The sequence below is a fragment of the Parasteatoda tepidariorum genome, chromosome 12 (genome assembly GCF_982258835.1).
Source record: "Parasteatoda tepidariorum strain Cologne lab strain chromosome 12, Ptep-v5.0, whole genome shotgun sequence".
Taxonomy (NCBI): Eukaryota; Metazoa; Arthropoda; class Arachnida; order Araneae; family Theridiidae; genus Parasteatoda; species Parasteatoda tepidariorum.
In genome coordinates, this window is record NC_141766.1 from 29,541,802 (window position 1) to 29,561,848 (window position 20,047).

At 27.0% G+C, this 20,047-nt stretch overlaps 1 protein-coding gene across 1 annotated transcript; it reads left to right on the forward strand.

Moving 5' to 3' along the window:
- The first annotated feature begins 22 nt into the window (after positions 1-22).
- Positions 23-17,623, forward strand: Fpps (Farnesyl pyrophosphate synthase). The gene is made up of 9 exons (XM_016065947.4): positions 23-518; positions 3,885-4,056; positions 4,165-4,299; positions 4,392-4,472; positions 4,552-4,674; positions 9,294-9,458; positions 12,120-12,197; positions 15,448-15,582; positions 15,791-17,623. Exons 1-9 carry the CDS (start codon positions 343-345, stop codon positions 15,992-15,994), a joined length of 1,269 nt encoding a protein of 422 aa, XP_015921433.1. The 5' UTR covers positions 23-342; the 3' UTR covers positions 15,995-17,623.
- The last annotated feature ends 2,424 nt before the right edge of the window (positions 17,624-20,047 follow it).

The window sequence follows — 20,047 nt, forward strand, 5'->3', positions numbered from 1 at the left end:
TGGCAACAAAAATCTTGCCTTCGTCATAAGAATTTGACAACTTTTTGAAAGTGAATATGAAAACAAAAACTAGTGCGGGCAATAAGTATTTCATTCAGTAAATATGGTAACATCTAATTAAAGAATTTTAGTTTGAAAAAGTTTTTATTTGTTTTTGTTTTAAATCAAGCTGTAGAATCGAGAGGATTTTGTTTTTTTCTCTAAGAAACGATCGGCTAAATTTGATTTTGAAAACATTAATCCGGCATGTGATTTATTTGTAGTTAGAAAATATTTTTCGGTTATCACAGTTCATTATTGTTTTTTTTTTTCTCCAGTTTTTATTCTCTTGGTATATAGAAAATGTCTGTTTGTACCATCAGTAAATTACAGGGTTTGTCGTCGTTAAAATCCGCGACTTCTAAATATTTGTTTTCTGGTTTGTACTCTTGTGCACCATCCCATCGTCAGATCTTTAGTGAAGTTGGCAATAATAGAAACTCATCAGACATTGTTCAAAATAGACTTATTAAGCATGTGTGAGTATATATAATTTCGCATTTTTTTAAAATTATATTTTAGACTATGAACAACCTATCCGAATCAAATTTTCAACTATCAATAGTATTTTTGTAGCCTTGTAATTGTAAGCCCAACGTTGAAAACAAGTGAATTCCTGGATCCATTTTGGTGAAATTTATCAGCATATGTAGTTCCGTTTACTTTCTTTTGTTAGAACCTATTGAGGTGCAACTTAAGATTCTGATCACTTCCTGGTTATTGCTAAGCTCAAGGCTGAAATTTCAAATTCTAGCAAGATATAATGAGTATGCTGGGTGACAATACTTGGGGGGGGGGGGTGTTTGAAATATTTTAATAGAGTAATTCTGTATATATATATTTGCTAATACAGTCAAACCTGGATATTTCGAACTTGAAGGGAGAGGAGAAAAAATTCGAGATATCGAAAATTGGAATTATCGAAAATCGCATGTTATCGATGATAGAATAAAGAAAAATGCTCTTTACGTACCTTATTTACTATTCCATATTTATTCTAAAAGCACTTTTTACACTTTCATTTAAAAAAATATTCAATTGTTGTTTGCTTTAAAGATATGTAAGAAAGTTTGTCTATAACACTTTCTAAGTGGACTATAGCTTTATATGTCTCCTCTGATGTATACGGCTGCCTCTCAATAAATCTCCTTACAGTGTCCACTGCAGAAAGTGCTTGTTTGTTAGTAACATTGTGTGGTAAATCTTCGATTTCCTCATATCTTCTTCTGATAGTTCACAAGAAGCTTTCGTTTGAACAATGATATCATTGTCATCCCACTGACCACACGCTGTTACTGCATCGTCTACCTTTACAAAGTCATGAAATTTCCTGTCATCAAGTTTCATGAGTCTGGTCAATCTGTTCCAATCATTTTCGGTGTAGTTTTCAGCAGAATTAACGATATTGATTGTTTGACTAATTTCGTGATCTTTAATGAATCCAGACTTCTTGAAGCCATTCATTATCGTAGAGGAAGACACATCATTCCATGCCTTGTCAGTCATTCTTAAGTTTTTTTTTCTTTGGAATATTTTTTAAAAAAAAATCTACTCTATTTATGGAAAAAAAATTCAAGTTATCGAGGGATTAGAAAAAAAAAATTGTGAAATCAGGTTTTTTTTTTAATATTGAGTGTATAGGAAATTTGAAGGGAATTTTTTTCTTGTTCGAGATATCGAAAAATTCGTGAAATCGAGGTTCGAGTTAGCGAGGTTCAACTGTATAATTTTTTGATCTTGAAATTTTTTTTTTTGGGTGGGGAGTCCCTTTAGTCCCCCTGACATGGAGAAAATCAAGTGGTTTGACTATGAGGGCTTAAAAAAATTAAACAACTCTGCAAAAGTTCTAGTTCAATCCATGTGAGGTGTTAAGGAACCTAGTTGAAACCGAAATTGTGGAAACTAAATGGAATATGTGTATAGAAATTAATTATTAAATTGGTAAAAACATCATTTCTAATATATTATCACCTTCTGTTGTTATTCTGAAAATAAAATATGTCAATAAAAGAGTGAATCGTAAATTCGAAAGTTACTTATTTCAACGTAGAAACCATTTTTTACAAATTTTTACTTAAGTATTCATAGTGTGAGTCTGCACATGAAAATGTACATCATGTTTGTTTATGTATAATAGCTCACAGGAAATTCGTCCAATTAATAAGAAATGTATTCAAGATGTCCACTCTAACCATGTGTATACTATACACCTCCTCTCCCTTATATATATTTTAAGGAGTAATGTAAATAGATTGTCACATTTAAGATTGTCACCGTCCCTCTTCTCTGCTCCCTACTAGTGTTTGATTTACTTAGCTTTATATTTTATAATTATTTAGCTTTCGTAATACGTAAGGTTTCCTTTTTATTAGTTATTGCTCTGGTAAAATTTGTCAAATATTTTGTGACCATGATTAACTGAGCAACTTTCATTAAAATTCCATTGCTAAAAAAAATCAATGTCCCACTTATTATTCAATAGTATAATATTAAATTTTAATGTATGATTATAAAAAAATAGTATAATTTTCATGGTTTATTCTTGAAAGTAGATGATTGTAATGATAAACCTATATAAACTTAAAAGATAGATTATCTAATGTAAAATTGATCCTGATTGCTATGAAATAATCAGTCATGTTATTCTTTATTGATAAAATTTCAGCTGTATTCTTCATGAATATGTATGGTTATTTTCTCCTTTGTAATGTACTTGATTTACATAGGTATTAAGTCTTTAGTTCTGTGCTTAAATATTTCAAATTTTTCATTGAAAAATTTCTTTTGGGAGGATACAGGCTACTTTCTTGTTCAGAAAACAGGTGTTTTCTCTTGTTATTCAATGGAGAAATTCCTGCTAGAAAAGAAAATATTTTCTTAAAATTTAGCTAAGTAGCCCTGTGGCAGAATTTTTCCGAGCTATCTGCTACAAAACTCTGTAGTGCTAATATTTTTCTGCAAGATACTTTTAATAATAACAAACATATATGTTACTATTTTAAAATAACAAAAGTGCTGTGTTTACAAAAAAAGCGCTGTGTCACTTTTTTTAATTGAACATGTAATAATTTTTTATTCTAATATTATGGATGATATTCTGGCATTTTCTTGGGGGAGGGTATGCACAAGTTATTTCCTTCTTTGCATTTTGTAGATAGTCAGCACAATAAAAAATATTTTAAAATCATGAAATCCGTAATAGCAACTGCCGAAAAAAATACTGACGGCGAAATCATATGAATCGTACTTCTCAAATTCATGTTTCGTTTTGAGATTAGATTATTGTAAATAAATAATATTGTATAAAAAATATCGGATTTAAAAACTATGGAGAAATGAATAGCAATATCTGCTAAAAAATTGATCTAATCATTGCCGTTAAAAGTAAATATTCAAATGCGCGATTCAAATTTTCCATACTGTTTGAAATATATTGGGTTATTTAAAATCCATGTGAATATCGATGTTTGCCAAAAATACAATTGAAACATTACATCGATTTACAATACTATCAGCTTAAATTAAAAAATCAAAAAGTATTATCAGCTTAAATAAAAAAATCAAAAAGTGATTCTAAATTCATGATTCAAATATTACGTGTACATTTCTGTAGAAAAGAAAAGGAGATTTTTTTTTCCTTTTCAAAAGAAAATCTTTCTACAAGAACTCTGTAATGTTCTGCGACAATGTCGTTGTGTCACTGCAATACTGCCATGGGGCTGTGTAGCAATATCGAGTTAAAACTTCACGTACTGTAGTATAAAAGCAATTCTGTAGTAAAAACTATTGCATGTTCTTTTGCATGACAAATATGTTAATTTTTTATTCAAATTTCTTATATTTAGATGTTCAAGATCTTTTAGTAGTTCTACTTCAACCAATCAAAATCAATTAAAAATCAATCAGTTGCATCAATCAGAACTGGAAGACTTCATTGCTGTCCGTGATGTTGTATTTAATGCTTCAATTGAACATGACAGCCAGTCACTAACTGATGTTTCAAATTGGCATTTGAAGGTAAAATCTTTATCATTTGTTTTACCTTAATATTGATTGGTAAAGGTCAAATTTATATTTTCTTTCTGTTTCGTTTTCTGAATTTTACATTACATGTTTTATTTATAGGTTTTGGACTACAACATGAAAAGTGGTAAAAGAAACCGTGGAACTGCTGTTGTAAAAGCGTATAAAGTTCTGTCGAATAATGCGACTGCTGAAGGAATATTTCATGCCAGTATTTTAGGATGGTGTGTAGAAATGGTAAGTAGCCTATATTAGTCAAGTTTCAGTGGAAAATGTAGAAATTGTGAATTTATTATTATACCAAATAATTCTTTATTTTAATTTCTTAGTTTCAAGCATTTTTTATTGTTGCGGATGATATCATGGATGAGTCTGTTTTTCGAAGGGGAGAACTCTGTTGGTATAAAAAAGTAAACTATATTTTTATTTTGATATTTTTTACCATTTTTGTTTTTGATGTAAGTTTTTATAAGTTTTTTTCCATTATAGCCAGAAGTTGGAATGATTGCTTTAAATGATAGTTTCCTTTTGCAATCTGGAGTCTATAAAGTTTTGAGAAAATTTTTTGAAGGGAGCAAGTCGTACAATCAAATTGTTCAAGAATTTCTACAGGTACTTTTTGTATAATTTTATTATTTTAATCTTTTTTAAAGTATTTTTCATGTAATATTTAAAAGTTTTTTAAAATTAAAAATAGCTAGTGTTATTTTAGTATAGATAAAAACAGATTTTTTGCTTTGACAATCTATTACAACTGCACTACACTAGCCCTCTATGCGCTGTTGTGTCAGTCTTATTTATTTAGTTATTTTTTCTCAAAATTCATTTACTTGCACGCTAGCTTCATTTTATAATAAATATTAGATAATTTAATTAAAAGAAACTTTCGATCTGAATAATTTGTAAGCCTGAAAACAAACTGGTGTATAGATAATGCAATTCGTTTATATGAAACTTTGAGCTTGTTTCTATCAATTTCAAAACTTTTTTTGTTCATATTTTTTAAATAAAATTTGCTTAATATAACTAAATTGATTAAAGCATATTTAAATCTAAATTATAAAGTTAATGTATACAATTAATTGAATGTTCATAAGTGTTTATATGAATGACGAAAAAGATATTGCAGGTGCCAATTTAATTTTTACTAATGACTGTTTTATTCGGCTAATAAGTTGAACTTTGGACATTTTATATAATACTTTTTTAATTGATTAAAAGTAAATTTTTTTAATACTTATAAGGATTAGTCTTTTAAACCCTTTTTTGTTGGTATGCTTACTCTACCAGAATTGGTCATCCATTCTGTGGATCACTTAAGATTGACTTCCAAGTAGTGTTTCTGTGGTCTCAAACAAGCAGACCTCCTATGACTTTGTGTAACATGGAATTTTTTTTTTTTTAATAATTCTATTTCAGTTTCTTCATATATTTTGTGTTTTAATAAGAAATACAATGAATGATGTCAGGAATTTTAGATGTTAGGAATGATGTCAGAACTATGTTTAGGAATTTCATAATATATTACTATTTTTTTAAAATCATTTTTCCAAACATGGCACAATTATTCTGTATTAACTACATTGACTGAAGCGCTATTGATATCAGATTTGGAGAAAAAAGTTGTTTTTTTTTCAAATTTTTTTTTTCTTTAAAAACAAAGGCTGAAATAATATTTTAAGCCCCAAATTAAAAATAACTATACTATTCAAAGTATTTCATGGCAACTTTTTTTTGCTGTTAATTAATGTTTTTAATAAACAATTCAAAAATATCTACTACAACTTTATTAACATGCATATTCAGTTTGAAAAGAATAATAATAATGGAATCATTAAAAAAATAAAAATAATGCTTATAAAATAGTAAAATTATTTTTTATCACTACTGGATTAAAATAAAAAGAGAAATACTTTTATTTAAAAAACTTTATTTTAATGAATAAAAATAAATGTACACAAATAATGTGTGGTTCTTTTGTCGTTTCTTCTTTTGATTGTAGCAAACATATTCTATCGTTGTCAACCTTTTTTTATCATAAATTGTTCAATAATACTATTTAACTAAGTTTAAAGGCTATCTGAACATGCATTTGGTGATGTATTTTATTTAAAAATTTTTTTATAGAGAACATGACTTAATCTTAAATTTGTCAACCTCACATTGTTTTTTTTTTTTAAAAATTTTTATGGATATTTTTGTGGAAACACAATCATACATAAACTTTTAAATTTAAATATTAATTGTTTATGAAATAGTTGAAAAATTTAAAATTTTTTTATGTGAAATTTTAATATTTTTATCATTTGATTCTATACAAACTAAAAGTATTTTTTATGAATGATGAATTAAATTATTAAAAAAGTTTTTTTGTTAAATAATGCCCAGTCTTGTTTATTTTGAAAATAAATAAATAAAAAAAAAACATTTGGCTTATATCATGTTTTAAACCACATTGATTTAGACAAGCCAACCTTGTGACTTATTTCTAAATAATTGTTGTATTTTTTGTACCTGGTTTTGAATGAAATTTTTTTTTTATTGTGTCAATTTTTTATGATGAAGAATCTTTAAAAAACCTGATCTTTTTACGTGCTTCTCTCAATCATTACATCTGAGTTCTTAACATCTTATATTTATTATAATTATATGTTTGTTTTATTTAACATAAATAGTTTCAAGAAATTAAAATTTTTCGAAATTTGCAACCTTGTTGACTGCATTTTAAAATCAAAAGCTTTTTTTTTCAAACCAGACATAGTAAGACGTAAGGCCAAACATATTTATGATGCTGTTTTATGATGCTGTATTTCTTGCTTAAATTTCGAAACTATTTCATTAATGAATTTACAATTCTCTGGCAGTATATATATATGCAGTATGGTGGTATAGAGATATGTGGTAGTTTTAATTCACCATCATCTGTCATCGAAACCACCTACTTCTTTGTTGGACGGTGCCAGACTGTCGAGAAGGGAAAGTCCCGAATATGAAATTAACTTTTTTCTACAGAACAATCTAATTATAGCAATCAGTCTTTGTCCTGCAACGCTGAGTGTAAGCAGCTCTCCGGTATCGATGTCACTGTATAATTATTTTTCTTCCATATTAAATTTGATAAGTTTAATTCTTGAATTAATTATTGTCTTTTTTCCTCCCTTGCTCCACAAATCACTACACAAACACACACACACACTCAGAGATATATATAAGAACATACTACGTGTAAACCGAGAGAATAAATTTAGTATATATTTGATGTTATCAGGTTGGAGCATTTCATGCTAATTACAAAAATATTTCTCTATGCTGTTTGTTAGATCATTATGAAAACTAAAATCTTTATTAGAATGAAAAATCTTTTACTAAATGCTTATTTTTTACTTGAAATCACTTTCAAAATTTTGAACAACTTTCTTGAAGTTTAATAATAGAGAGAAAAAATTTGTACAGTACAGAACCCGTTATCCGGAAATCAGAAAACCGGAAAACCAAAAAACCGGAACGAAATTCGATAAATTTTCCCGCAATTTTTTAAAAAAAAAAAAATTTTTTTCCTCATAAGATTTTAGGATTTTTCTTTCTTTTTTGAAAGATGTTTACCTTACCATCACTTCAGAAATAATCATTAGTGTATTACCTCATCGTTTTTTCTTATTTTTAAGATTATTTACAAATATATATATTTTTTTAGTTGTGTTTAACACTAAAAAAAACGGCTTTTGTAGCGATTCAGAAAACCGGAAAAATCAGTTATCCGGAATAGCGATAGTCCCGATCGTTCCGGATAATCGGTTCTCTACTGTATTATATAAGTTTAAGATAAATTAAAAATTTTAATTTCTATAAGGCTATTTCAATTTTTATTTGAAGGATGAATTAAATAGCAGAGAAGAGTTTCAAATTACATTTGTAGAAGTTTTCGAAATTAAGCCCCTCAGATACAGTTGTGTAAACTTAAAATTATGTTCTGTAGTTTTTGTCAGCTGCTCTTGTGTGCTTGACAATTAAGTAATTTCATTTGAATAAATAAAAATGTTTTAGCATGATATATTGATCATAAATATTTTTCTTGAAATTTTGATAAAATCTGAAATATCTACATAAAAATAGCTATGCTTAATTTTATTACTATTTTAACAAAATTTATTTATCTAACATTTATATTTTTTTCATAAAATTGTGATTCATTGAAACTAACTACATATTACTAACTCCTAGGGTTCTAAGGGGGACACTAAAAATTTTGAGATATTGAAATTTGAATTCAGACTAATTCAATTAAAATATTTTTAACAATTTAGTCAAATTAAATGCAGTAATACTTTAAAAGTTGTATACCATGTATTTTCTTTAAAGAGCCTTTTCTTTAAGCAGTATTTTTGCTGCATTTAATTTTAGGTTATTTTTCTGTTTTATCATCATCTTCTGATGCTGTAACTTTTTTTTATTTTTAAATATCTCTGATTATTTCAAATGACCATATCCGAAGACTCCCCGTGTAGTAAATGGTGACTGATGCACGTTAAATCTGTCGAGTCTCAAGGTCCTCCATGTTCCCACAACAAATCAATACCTCTGGGGGTACTGATCCAGGAGTTTCCTTGTCTTCTGGATTGGTTCAAAATTACAAGGCTATGGAGTTGAACGTAAGTAGTCGTAAACCCATGAAATTGGGTCGGCTGTTCAACGACGGTTATAAAATAAAATAAAAAAATGACCATATCCTATTTCATCCTATCCAAAGTAACTACTTCATCATATATATCAGTTTCTTTTGAATTTATTAAATTAACAATTTTTTTTCTAATCTTATAAGCAGATATTCTTATCTATACCATTATTTATTTTTGTTTGTTCATTTTAGGACATATTCAGACTAATTCTTTTCAAAGATTAAAATTTGTTTCTTACTAGGGATTCAAAAAATCACTCATAAAATTATTCTACAAAAATGCTTCAAAGAGTGAGAGATCTTATAAATTCTTTAGGTACTAAGAAAATAGAAAGATTTTTTTTTATATTGATCAAAAATATTTCTTGAAATCAAGGTTCACCGAAAAAGTATTCAGCTAAGAAAAGTTGATCTTTTTTTCAAAACTTAGCACAGACTTAGGAAATTAAGATTTTTTCCTGAGGTCAAAAAATTTATGTTATCGAAGTTTGTGATATCAAGGTTCCACTATATATTTATTTGTTGAGAGTATTCAATTCAATTTTCTTTATTTTAGACAAATGAAAAAACAGTTTATGGACAATGCTTGGACATGCTAAGTAATCCCCCACATGGGAAACCACAATATGACCTCTTCACTATGGAAAGATACAATGCTATTGTTGAGTACAAAACATCATATTATACATTTTGTTTACCAGTTCACCTTGCTATGCACCTTGTGAGTGTTTATGTTATCCTTTATATTTTAATCTCTTTTTTTGTAAATAGTTATATTAATCAATATTTAATCTCGTTAAATGTTTTAAAATTGCATTTGCACGATTTTAATTTGGAATCATGATGAAAAACAAACACTATTTAAACAGCAAAGCATTTTTAAAGATCCACTTTAATCATTAGTCATGATCCAGGTTCATGGTCATTTATAGGGACGGTTCTAAGAAGTCATATTAAGCTCGCAAAAACAATATTTTTTTTTACTCCCTACAGTCTTTAGTATGACCCCCTCCCACTACAATGACACTTCCTTTTAAATGACCAAAACATAAAGTTCCATAGCTATTCCATTAGATGTCATACTAATTTAATGCCCATTATAACATCTGTTATAATTGAACTTTTCATTCTTATATAGCTATCAGAACTCAACATCATTTTCTTTCATTCATAAGAAAATCCAATTGTTAAATACTTAATAAATTTTTAAAAAGATACTTTCTTTCACAATGATTTAATTCCTCACAAAAGTTTAAAAAAAATATTGAAAGCACTTTCTTTTGATGTTATGTACATCATCAAAAGGAGATATTGTGTTAAGGATACAATACTAGTCTTTGTAAAATTTAATCAATTGGCGGTTAAGTGAAAAATATTCACACCACAGTTTTCAATTTTTTAGAATATACCAGAAGATTTTACTTTTAATTGGTAACAAACTTTAGGAGATTCAATTTAATTTAAAAATATATATATTTTCAAATGTTTTTGACCACCATTTGATATGAATTGATAATATATATAAATGCATAAAAATCATAAAATGGTATGTTTTAGATTTGCCAAAATATAAAATATTTTCTGTCCACAAATATAAATAAATTGTTAAATTTCCTTCTACTTTGAAAAATTATTGTCAAAGACAGTAAAAGTTGGTAGTTATGTATTTATACCTTTCTTCATATTATTATTTTTTTTAAAATTTTGCAGTTTGCTAGACTCATGTTATTTGGCAGAAATGGATACTTAAAACCGTTATACTCTTTTTATATATTTTTTATTTTTAATGTATTTTTTATGTTTAATGTATTATTATTCTAAATTGTTTTTAAATTTTGTCAATTTGTCAAAATTCATCTAGTATATATTTTAAGTAAATATTTTGATATTTTTGTACTCTCACTCACAATGAAATCTCACATGAGTGAAATACTTTCACATTAGTTACTAGATCTTTTTATGTTCCTTTATTTTAGAATGTATTCTCAGAATGACATCTAAGTATCTGCTGGTCATAATATGTGTGTGTATACACCCTTAATTTTTTTTTAAATAGTTGTATGTTTTATTAGCCTTATTTATTGAATTTTAAGTATACTAAATTAAATTCTTTGTGAAAATTTAAAAAATTTATTTCCTTAGCCTGTATGGACATATTTTGTTTATTTTTGGTATCTTTGTAACGTTATTTTTTTTTTTAGCTTAAAACTGTTTTGTTTTAAGTTAAGTTGTTTCTGCTGAGTTTTTTTTACATGAATTGCAATTATAAATAATTACAATTGAAAAAGAAGGGAATTTACATTTAATTTTATTTTATAATATGTGTTATTATATTATCTAAACTTGTTCAACTAACTGTAAGTTTGCACTATTTTGTAACAATTCATTCTTACATGTATCACATTGTTGAACTTAACCCATATCCTCATTCATATAGAGTTTTTATAAGAAAGTTTTAGCACTATTTTAACTTCAAAATTTTATCATTATATCTAAACCCTTTTAAATTATTTAAAACTACCTACCATAATTAGTCTAAAGCTAAATCATATTAATGAAGAGAATTGAAATTTGGATAATTATTTTAAAAGTTTGCTTTATGTTTTAAGTAGATTGTACATGGAATTTAATCATCTAATTATCAACTCAGTTAAATGTAATTTAAATTGTATGTTATGAAATTTCACTAGCTCCTTTTCTCTTTTGTTTTTCATGACCTGGGTTTTCATTTTAGTTTTTGATAGCTAAAATCAGTTATTGGTAGTTTAAACCAGTGTTTAACACCAAAACGCCAATCCTAATGGAAACATAAACAGGTCTTTCAATGAACTGAATGTACAAGACGAATGGTGTGGAGCCTTTTAACTGTTTCTTTTTTAATGTTTTTCTCATAACAAGCCTCATAAGTTAGAATTCCAAAGCAAGGAAAGAGGTTCAACCGGTTCTATTAGGTAGTGAGGTTTCCTTTGCATATTTATGAAAATTTTAGCTTGCTTCAGATTTGGTTTTCATTTACTTTCAAAACAAAGAAGAGGCTTTTATGAGGAAAATATTTACGTTTTGTCTTTGAGCTCGGCTGTCAAATACCTTCCTGTTTATTTTCCTCACAAATCAAAATTGACTGGTTGTCCAATAGAGCTTGTCTATTAAAAATTAAAAGCCTGTGAGTATATTAACTCTTACCATAACTGATGACTACTAGTGTAAAAATGGAATTCAAGATGCAACCCTAAATAGGAATAGGCATTAGCTGTGCACATATTAATGTATATTTAATAATTTTTTTTCATATTAAAGCAATGTTATAATTTAGAGTAAACTTATTCTTATAACTTTTCAATTTAATTTTATGTGTCCTTAATGCTCTTGTTTTTAATTACAGATTGGGGATAAAACAGCTGAAGAATTTCAAATAACTAGAGATCTAGGTTTGAAACTTGGTCTTCTTTTTCAGATTCAGGTAATGATTATTATTTAGATTTAATCCATTCTTCTACTGAAGCTGTTTTTGAAAATATTTAATTAATCATTGTAATAAAGTTATAGTATCTAAACAAAAACTTTCATTACTTGAACATCTATAAGATGTTTTGAAATTTGAAGAGAGCAAAATACCTAGCAAAATTACCACCATTAACATTGAATATTTTTTGTATTACTTGATGTTCAATAAGTCAATTTTTTCAATGATTGGAAGAAATTGTTTCCCAAACATCAATCTAAAATGATAAAAGAGTGAAAAGGGTAGAAAAAAATCAACAACTTTGGGAGGGAGTTTTATCTAAACTTCACCTTATTCTTATTAAGTATTCCTGTGATCAAAATATACCATGAATGCTTCGTTTAAAATTCATAAATAAAAGATATTTGCAAACTTTTATCAAATATCTTCACAGCTTTTATAAACACTTGGGAAATAAACAGAAAGTAATTTAAGTTTATTGCCTGAAAATATTTTCTTTTAAATAGAGAAAAAAAAGTTTTATCCAGCCAATTTTCCAAAATTACAAATGTCATTGAGCAAAGAACATGCATTAAATTGTGTCTTTGCTATGAAATTTCTACTACAAAAGCATTTGAAATGTTTTAGACAAAAGTATTTGATGGGTAAAAATAGTCCAATGATTGTAGAGAGTCTGTCAAAGATGGTTAGCCATGTGCTGGATCATTTATTTCAATTAATGATCAACATTTTTATCATAATTAAGTTTTTCAACAATTATAAAAAGATTATGAAACTGTACATTTTATTTACAACATACTAAGATGATTTTTTAAGTTACATATGTATCATACCAAGCATACCTTGAGTGCCATAATAATAATATATGAAAATCAAGGGGGAAGAATAGTTCATCTCCATTTTTCACAGAAAGGACAATTGGATACTAAGTTTTGACAAATCAATAATGTGTAAAATCAGTTCTCCCTGAGTGTTATTACAGAGTGAAGATGGGCTATGTTGTGAAAAACTCTTCCTGTTCAACTTGAAATTAGTTTTTTTTTTTTGGAATGAGCTTTCAGGGACAAACCAGTCTTCCCTTTGGATTTTCATATCAGTTCCAAGTGGAGTTGACTTTAATATTTTATACTTTTTACCGCTTTAATATTTTATTCCGCACCGCCTTAAAGGCCGCACTTCCGTTTTTTTCTTCCCATTAACATACTATAAAGTATGAAATGTAATTAGATAATCTCAATCATATTGATACGAAGTACTACATATAAATTCGGTCACAATTCGTTTTCCAAATACGTAATTAAAGTTTGAAATCGCATAAAAGTTATTCGCAGTGAAAAGAAAGAAGGTAACATCTTTAAAAATGCAGAATAGTGTGCATCACATCGATTCTTATCAAGTATCACATGTGTGAAATACACATGAAAAACAATAATCTTTGAAACATAAAATCTATACTTAGAAAACAGTCATTAGTTATGAATCTTTTTTTATTTCGCATTATAAAAAAAAGAATTGAGAGAGATACTTAATTACAGAAGAAACATAATCATAATTTGAGAATGTGTATGTGATTAAAAATTAACGAATCACAAAATGAAAATAAATGACCAACTTTTTATTTATTTTCAATCTTATATTTAATCAATTCCATCAAAATCAGATTCTTCACTTTTGGAACAAATCAAATGTTGATGTTTATGTGAAGTTTCTTTTTAAAGAAAATTATTAGGTTTGAATATTGGAATTCTTCAAATCCATTTTATAGCTTAGCAAACGAAATATTAATATATTTGCTAGAAAAAGAATTATAAATCAATTGTGTAAACTATTAGAGCGTACCTTTTTATTACAGTAGAGAACCATTTATCCGGTATCCAGATAACCGGGAAAAATTTCTATTGGTTTTCCCACCATTTTAAACTAGAACGATTATGAAAAAAAGCGGAAATTGAACTCATCCTTGAAGTTGAGTAGAGGAAAATCTAAGGAAGGGGAGAATTCCCCCCCCCCCCGTTTACACAGAGAAACGTCATTTCCTCCGCGACCTTGAAGGCAGGGAAGGGAGGAATGTTATTTTCTCCTTCAGGCCATCAATCAAGCTCAAGGGTGTGGCATGCTGATTTCGTTTTCTGTTTGATTTACGAGGGGTGTGGGGAAAATGCATTGCATGCATATCAGTGAACAGAAGATGAAAGAGAAAAATATATTTATCTATTTGAGATCAATTAATAAAAATAAAATCTTTTTCTTCTGAATAAATTCTCATTCTTCGGAAGTGCGATATCATTTGCAAGTTTTTATTGATGTGGAATCACATCTGCTGTAATTAAATATCGTGTTTTTATCAACAAAAAAAAAATAAAAATAAAAGGAGAATTGTTTATTAATTTAAACATAGGATTATTTTATGAAGCAGATTGCAGTTTTGTTTTTCTGATTTCACTATGTTTGATTTTTTTTCTTTTCACGATAAATTTCGCACTCAATAAATTAATTCTTTTTATTCATAAATTTTATCATTAGGTTTTTTTTTAAAATTCCGTTGATCTTGCCTTGTTCCGGGTTTTAATATTTATGCTAGTGCCTTTTTTAACTATCGTTTCAGTTCGATAATAAGTTTTCCTTTTATTTTATCGTTTCCCCCTTATAATTAGGTATGAAATATATTGCATTATTTAACCATTGGTTTTGTTTATATTAGTTAATTTAGGAATTGTAATTATTTTTAAAAAATAAATACGAGAATTTTGTATTTTTTAAACTTGTTTTTCTTGTCTAAACTTGCAAATTTTTTTATTCTTTTTAAAGTTAGGAGTACCTCTCTTTTTTCTCTTACTTTATGCATTACACTTTTTCCTTGTAATTCGGATTCGATAAAGCATCAATTAACGACACTTTCTGGTCGATCCAGAAAACCGGGAAATTCAGACATCCGGGATAGTGATGGTCCCGAGCATCCCGGATAATTGGTTCTCTACTGTACTTTATATTCAACCTTTACTTTGGTAAAAACAAGGACTTGAAAAGATTTATTACAGCCTTCCTCCCCCCAAAAAATTACTCACCTCTTTATCAGAATCTGCTTTAAGGGCAAATAGAAAAACCTGGCTTTTGAGAATTATATATATTTTTATTTTTACCTTGTTTGAATAAAAATTTGAATCATCTAACTATATTAGAAATCTTTATTTCTGTCTACAGACATATTCTTGCCTCATTCTTCGAATTTCAATATTTTTTATTTTAGGATGATTTCTTAGATTGCTATGGAGATCCTGAAATTACTGGCAAATTGGGAACTGATATTGCTCAAGGGAAATGCTCATGGTTTGCAGTTACATTCTTGGAAACTGCGGATGATTCTCTTAAAAAGGAATGGATGGTTAGTCTCTAAACTTAAGTTTAAATTTATTTAATTGGTGTACATATATTTATATATGCATATATATATTTATACCAGAAATATTGGGCCCCTTAATGGTATTAAAAAGGTGTTGCTGTTAACCCTTAATGGTGTTAAAAAATTTGTTTTATAATATTTGTTTTAAAATCTACTGTTATTTATTGAAATGTTAATTATCTATTTGCAGGAAAATTATGGAACTTCAAATGAAAAGTCAATTTCACAAGTTATGAACCTTTATAAAACTCTGAACATGCAGGATAAGTATATGAAGTTTGAGCAGGAGCTTTATTCAGATATTAATGGTTTAATAAAGGACAAATTGAACAATACATCAATGCAAGAGCTTTTTTCTTACCTTCTCAATAAAATGTACAAACGGAAAAAATAGTGCCATGTACTCAGGTATATTTGTGTGAATATTATTGAAAATTACCACCCACAAAGTATTGTGCTTCTGTTTTCTATCTATGTATCTGACAAAAGAAAATAAAAGAGTTTATAGCTCTTTTATGGATGCTGCTAAATATTGATTTGACAGTCCACCAAATTTGGTGGAAAATGTTGTATTGTTGGGATGGTAGTTATATAGTTACCTCTTTCATTTGGGGAAAATTTATTTGCAAGAAAATTTCACTATCTAATTTTACAATCAATTTATTATAATCATGATATATAATTTTATTTATATCAAATTTACAATCCTATTGGCAATTTGTTTATTTGTAACATATTTTTTAATATGTATATAATTTTATTAATTACTATTTTTATTGTTTTCCCTTCTCTTGAAGCCAAATTTTCTCATTCTTTTGGAAGTAACTAGTAATATCTTATTTATAAGCAAGGCTTAACTTGTTTAGTTTTGGTTTAATGATGGTATGGGACTATTCGGTTTTAATTATTTTTTATATATTCTCTTCTCTTGAAGGTACCTATTAATATTGGAATTATATCCAATACTTAACTAGTTCAGCCTTAGTTTAATGATGGTTTGTGACTTTTCTTTGCTAATTACTTGTTTATATTTTTGTGAGATTAGAGAGGTGTTTACTTTGTATTTCGCGATGCTGTTAATTGGATTATTAGGTCAAAAGCTATTCAGGATGTTTCTTTTTGTGCACTGTGCATATTAAATTTGAACTGTATTTAAATTTGACCTAGTGGTGGTTCTAAACAATTTAATATATACCAATGTTGCATTTTTGTTGTAGCATTTTTTATGGGCTAAGAATATCTGTACAAAGCATGTATTTTATTAAAATCGTTTAAATTAGATCAACCAAAGCTTTCATATTTTAACTAAATGAATTTGATATTTTTAATAATTTCTTTTTATTCATTTTTAAACTCTTGATCAGAGGTCTTCACATGTAAACTAGTCTTAAAGCTTTATAAATGGACGTGTTTCGGTCACTCTTAGTTGGATTTCAGAAAGAGGGTGCAATGTTAAATCAGTGAATGATGTAAGTGAAAAAAAAAACTACCTTTGTATTTTATCAGCTTTCAGAAAGTTTTAGTGATATAGACCATCACTTACACTCAAACTTGATCACAAAATCCCAGTCACTGCTCCTTAGAATCAGCACCAGATTACTGTACTGGTATAGCTGGTACTGCATATGTTTAAGGAAATTTATAATATTTAACTCATCAGTAAAATTGGGAAGTTTTCTAGACAAGTGGTTTATTAGCAGAGAATGTTACTGATCGAAATAAGAGTCGTGAAACAAATATTGTCATGAAGATGGTTCTGGTTTCAATGTGTTGTTTGCCTTAAGTGCCAATTTATATCTTTAAATGTATATAAAATCAGAATTGTGCTTTCAGGATAATTCTTAAATTGTATATAGGGTTTATTTTCTTTTACAAATTTCTATTTAGTAATTTGACAATACTAAAAAAAATTTTTTTTAAAGACAAAATTATATTTTACTGTTGTTTTCTATGTATATAGGGTTTTTCTCTTACAAGTTGTTATTAAATAATGTGACAATAAATTATTTTTTTTATATACAAAGTTGTATTTTACTATTGTTTTCTACTACCAATCCATTCCACATTAATTATAAATATCTTATTTTTTTAAAGGAGTGCAGGAAGTCATCAAGTGATATTTTTTTCATGAGCTCCATTAATTTTGGTTTCACTGCTTCAGCTGAATTACATTTTGCTTTTTTTCTTACCAAAACTTGAATAAGGTTTTAGGAAAAATTATGTGGAGTTGGTAAATTTAAAATGGATACTCTGACACTGGGGTGCTTCTGGTTCATAAGATCCAAAAGTGTCATGACATACATAGCTGTGACTCATTGTTTTCATGTATTTTTGAATGAAATCAAGTTTTTTTTTATGAGTGATCTTTTATTTCCTTGAATAGTTCAATAGTCATGCAATCAATGTTTTGATTGATGAACCGGCACTTTGATTGTATGAATAGTTCTTTTGGTTTCTATTAATTCTAAGAATTTTATATTTTGATTCCATGAAATTTTTTTGTTTCTGTCATGATTCCATTTTAATATGACTATATTATGTCCATTTTGATTTCATTAATCTTTCAAAATGATGTGTAAAAAATAAAATCCATGGTTTGTATGAAATCTTTGTACTATTTCTCAGTATCTGTAGCAATCTTATAAAGTGAAACACAGGAATCTAAATTGTCTGTTTCCAAAAATCTGATTCATAAAGAATAGAAAAGAACATGATGTTTACTAAATTGTTCATATCCTGAAAATAATATTTTTTTTAAATGTAAAGCAATGGAAGTAACAAATAATATAATGTACAAATTTATTCTAGAAATCAAAAAGAAAGTCACATTATTTATTAGCAACATGTTATTGGTTTTTAAATTATTGATAAAGTATTTTTTTTGTTGCTTAATCTTATTGATTTTAGTGTTATTTAAGTTATATAATGATATAAAAAAAAAAAGCATTTTTCTTTAAACCATGCTTAATTTAGTTATTCTACTTAATATTTTGTGTTTTTTTTTATTCCTCTAATTTTTTAAATGAGATTGTATATCTCAGAGAATTGTTTGCTATTTATTATTACACCATGAAAATTTTTTGCTTTGAAAAAAATTTGTGACTAATCAAACATTCAAATATTATATGTGCTTGAAGTATATGCTTTAAAATACATTATGTAAGCAAATCATGCTTTAAAGTACATTATGTAAGCAGTTAATTATTTTGCTCAGGAAATAAAGAAAAATTAGCTAAATTTTATAAAATGGCAAACTATTTTATTTATCCAATGAAATTAAACAATAGTTTTGTTAATTTTATTTATTAGGTTAATAGAAATTAGGATTTCGTATAAATTTTTTCTCCTATGAGGCTGAGAACTATATCAAAACACATCAAATTAGCATTACATAGTTTAAAGTGAAAATAAAACCATTCTTCAAGGAATAAAGCTTTGTTCTATCCTAAGTTTGAAATGCTTTCCAGTTTATTAGTTTCAGTTGAAGTTAATCAAAGCTGAAATCTTAATTTGAATTTATATGAATAAGATTAAAAAAGTTATTTTATTGCTGTCACTACATAATACATTATTGCTGTCACTACATAGTCATCCCAACTGCTCTTTTAGATAAAAGAAAAATCTAAATTTAGCATCATACTTATTTTTAATCAGCATTAATATAAATATAGTTTTGCTTCAGTTTTCATTAGCTTAATGCTTTTATTTTCTAAAAGAAAAAGTTATAGAAAATTGAGATATTGAATTGTCTCAGCCAAAATGCAACAGGTTTTGTATGGCTTTTACTGAAAGGTACATTTTTAGTAATGCATGTAATACTTTATCAAAGATATGCAAATATTAATAAATTGTATCATTAATAAACTTATAAAATTTTTTGCTGTTAAAGTGTAAAATGTATTTTTTAAACAAATTAAAACATTCATTCTGAATTATTATTAATACTTAGTATATTAATTCATATATTAAATTTTTATATATATTTGTTGATTCTTTTCTGTGAAAATGATTTTAATGTATTCTTTTAAAAAGACTACTGAATATTTCCTAAAAAGTGATAGAATGGCTGTGTCATTATTAGCATTTATTTTGAAAGCACAGGATCTTTCTATTTACCGTTATGTATTAATAATAAAAGTGTTTATATTTTTGGCTCTTCAAAGTTGAATTGCTTAGATGGAAAGGTGGAAATATCCTCTTAATGTCACTTGTGTAAAATCTTATACCATTGCAAAATTTGTTATGTTTTACGTAGACTCATAGGTAATATGAAAAGCTTACATAGGCTCAAATATTTAAAGTATTACTTTTTAAATTTTATATTTTTCTAATAAACTTTGTTTATATACATTTTGTAGTTTTTTTTTTTTAGTCTGAGTATCTTTCTGTGTTTATATATAGTGCAGCTTTGAGGAGAACTCCTCCAGACTGAAAGTATGGGGTTGTC

Excerpts from the sequence above, each read along its gene's own strand:
- Fpps (XM_016065947.4), top strand. The coding sequence starts at position 343 with ATGTCTGTTTGTACCATCAGTAAATTACAGGGTTTGTCGTCGTTAAAA. Across the intron at positions 4,675-9,293 it reads TTGTTCAAGAATTTCTACAG|ACAAATGAAAAAACAGTTTA; the intron begins GTACTTTTTGTA and ends TCTTTATTTTAG. Across the intron at positions 9,459-12,119 it reads TTCACCTTGCTATGCACCTT|ATTGGGGATAAAACAGCTGA; the intron begins GTGAGTGTTTAT and ends TTTTAATTACAG.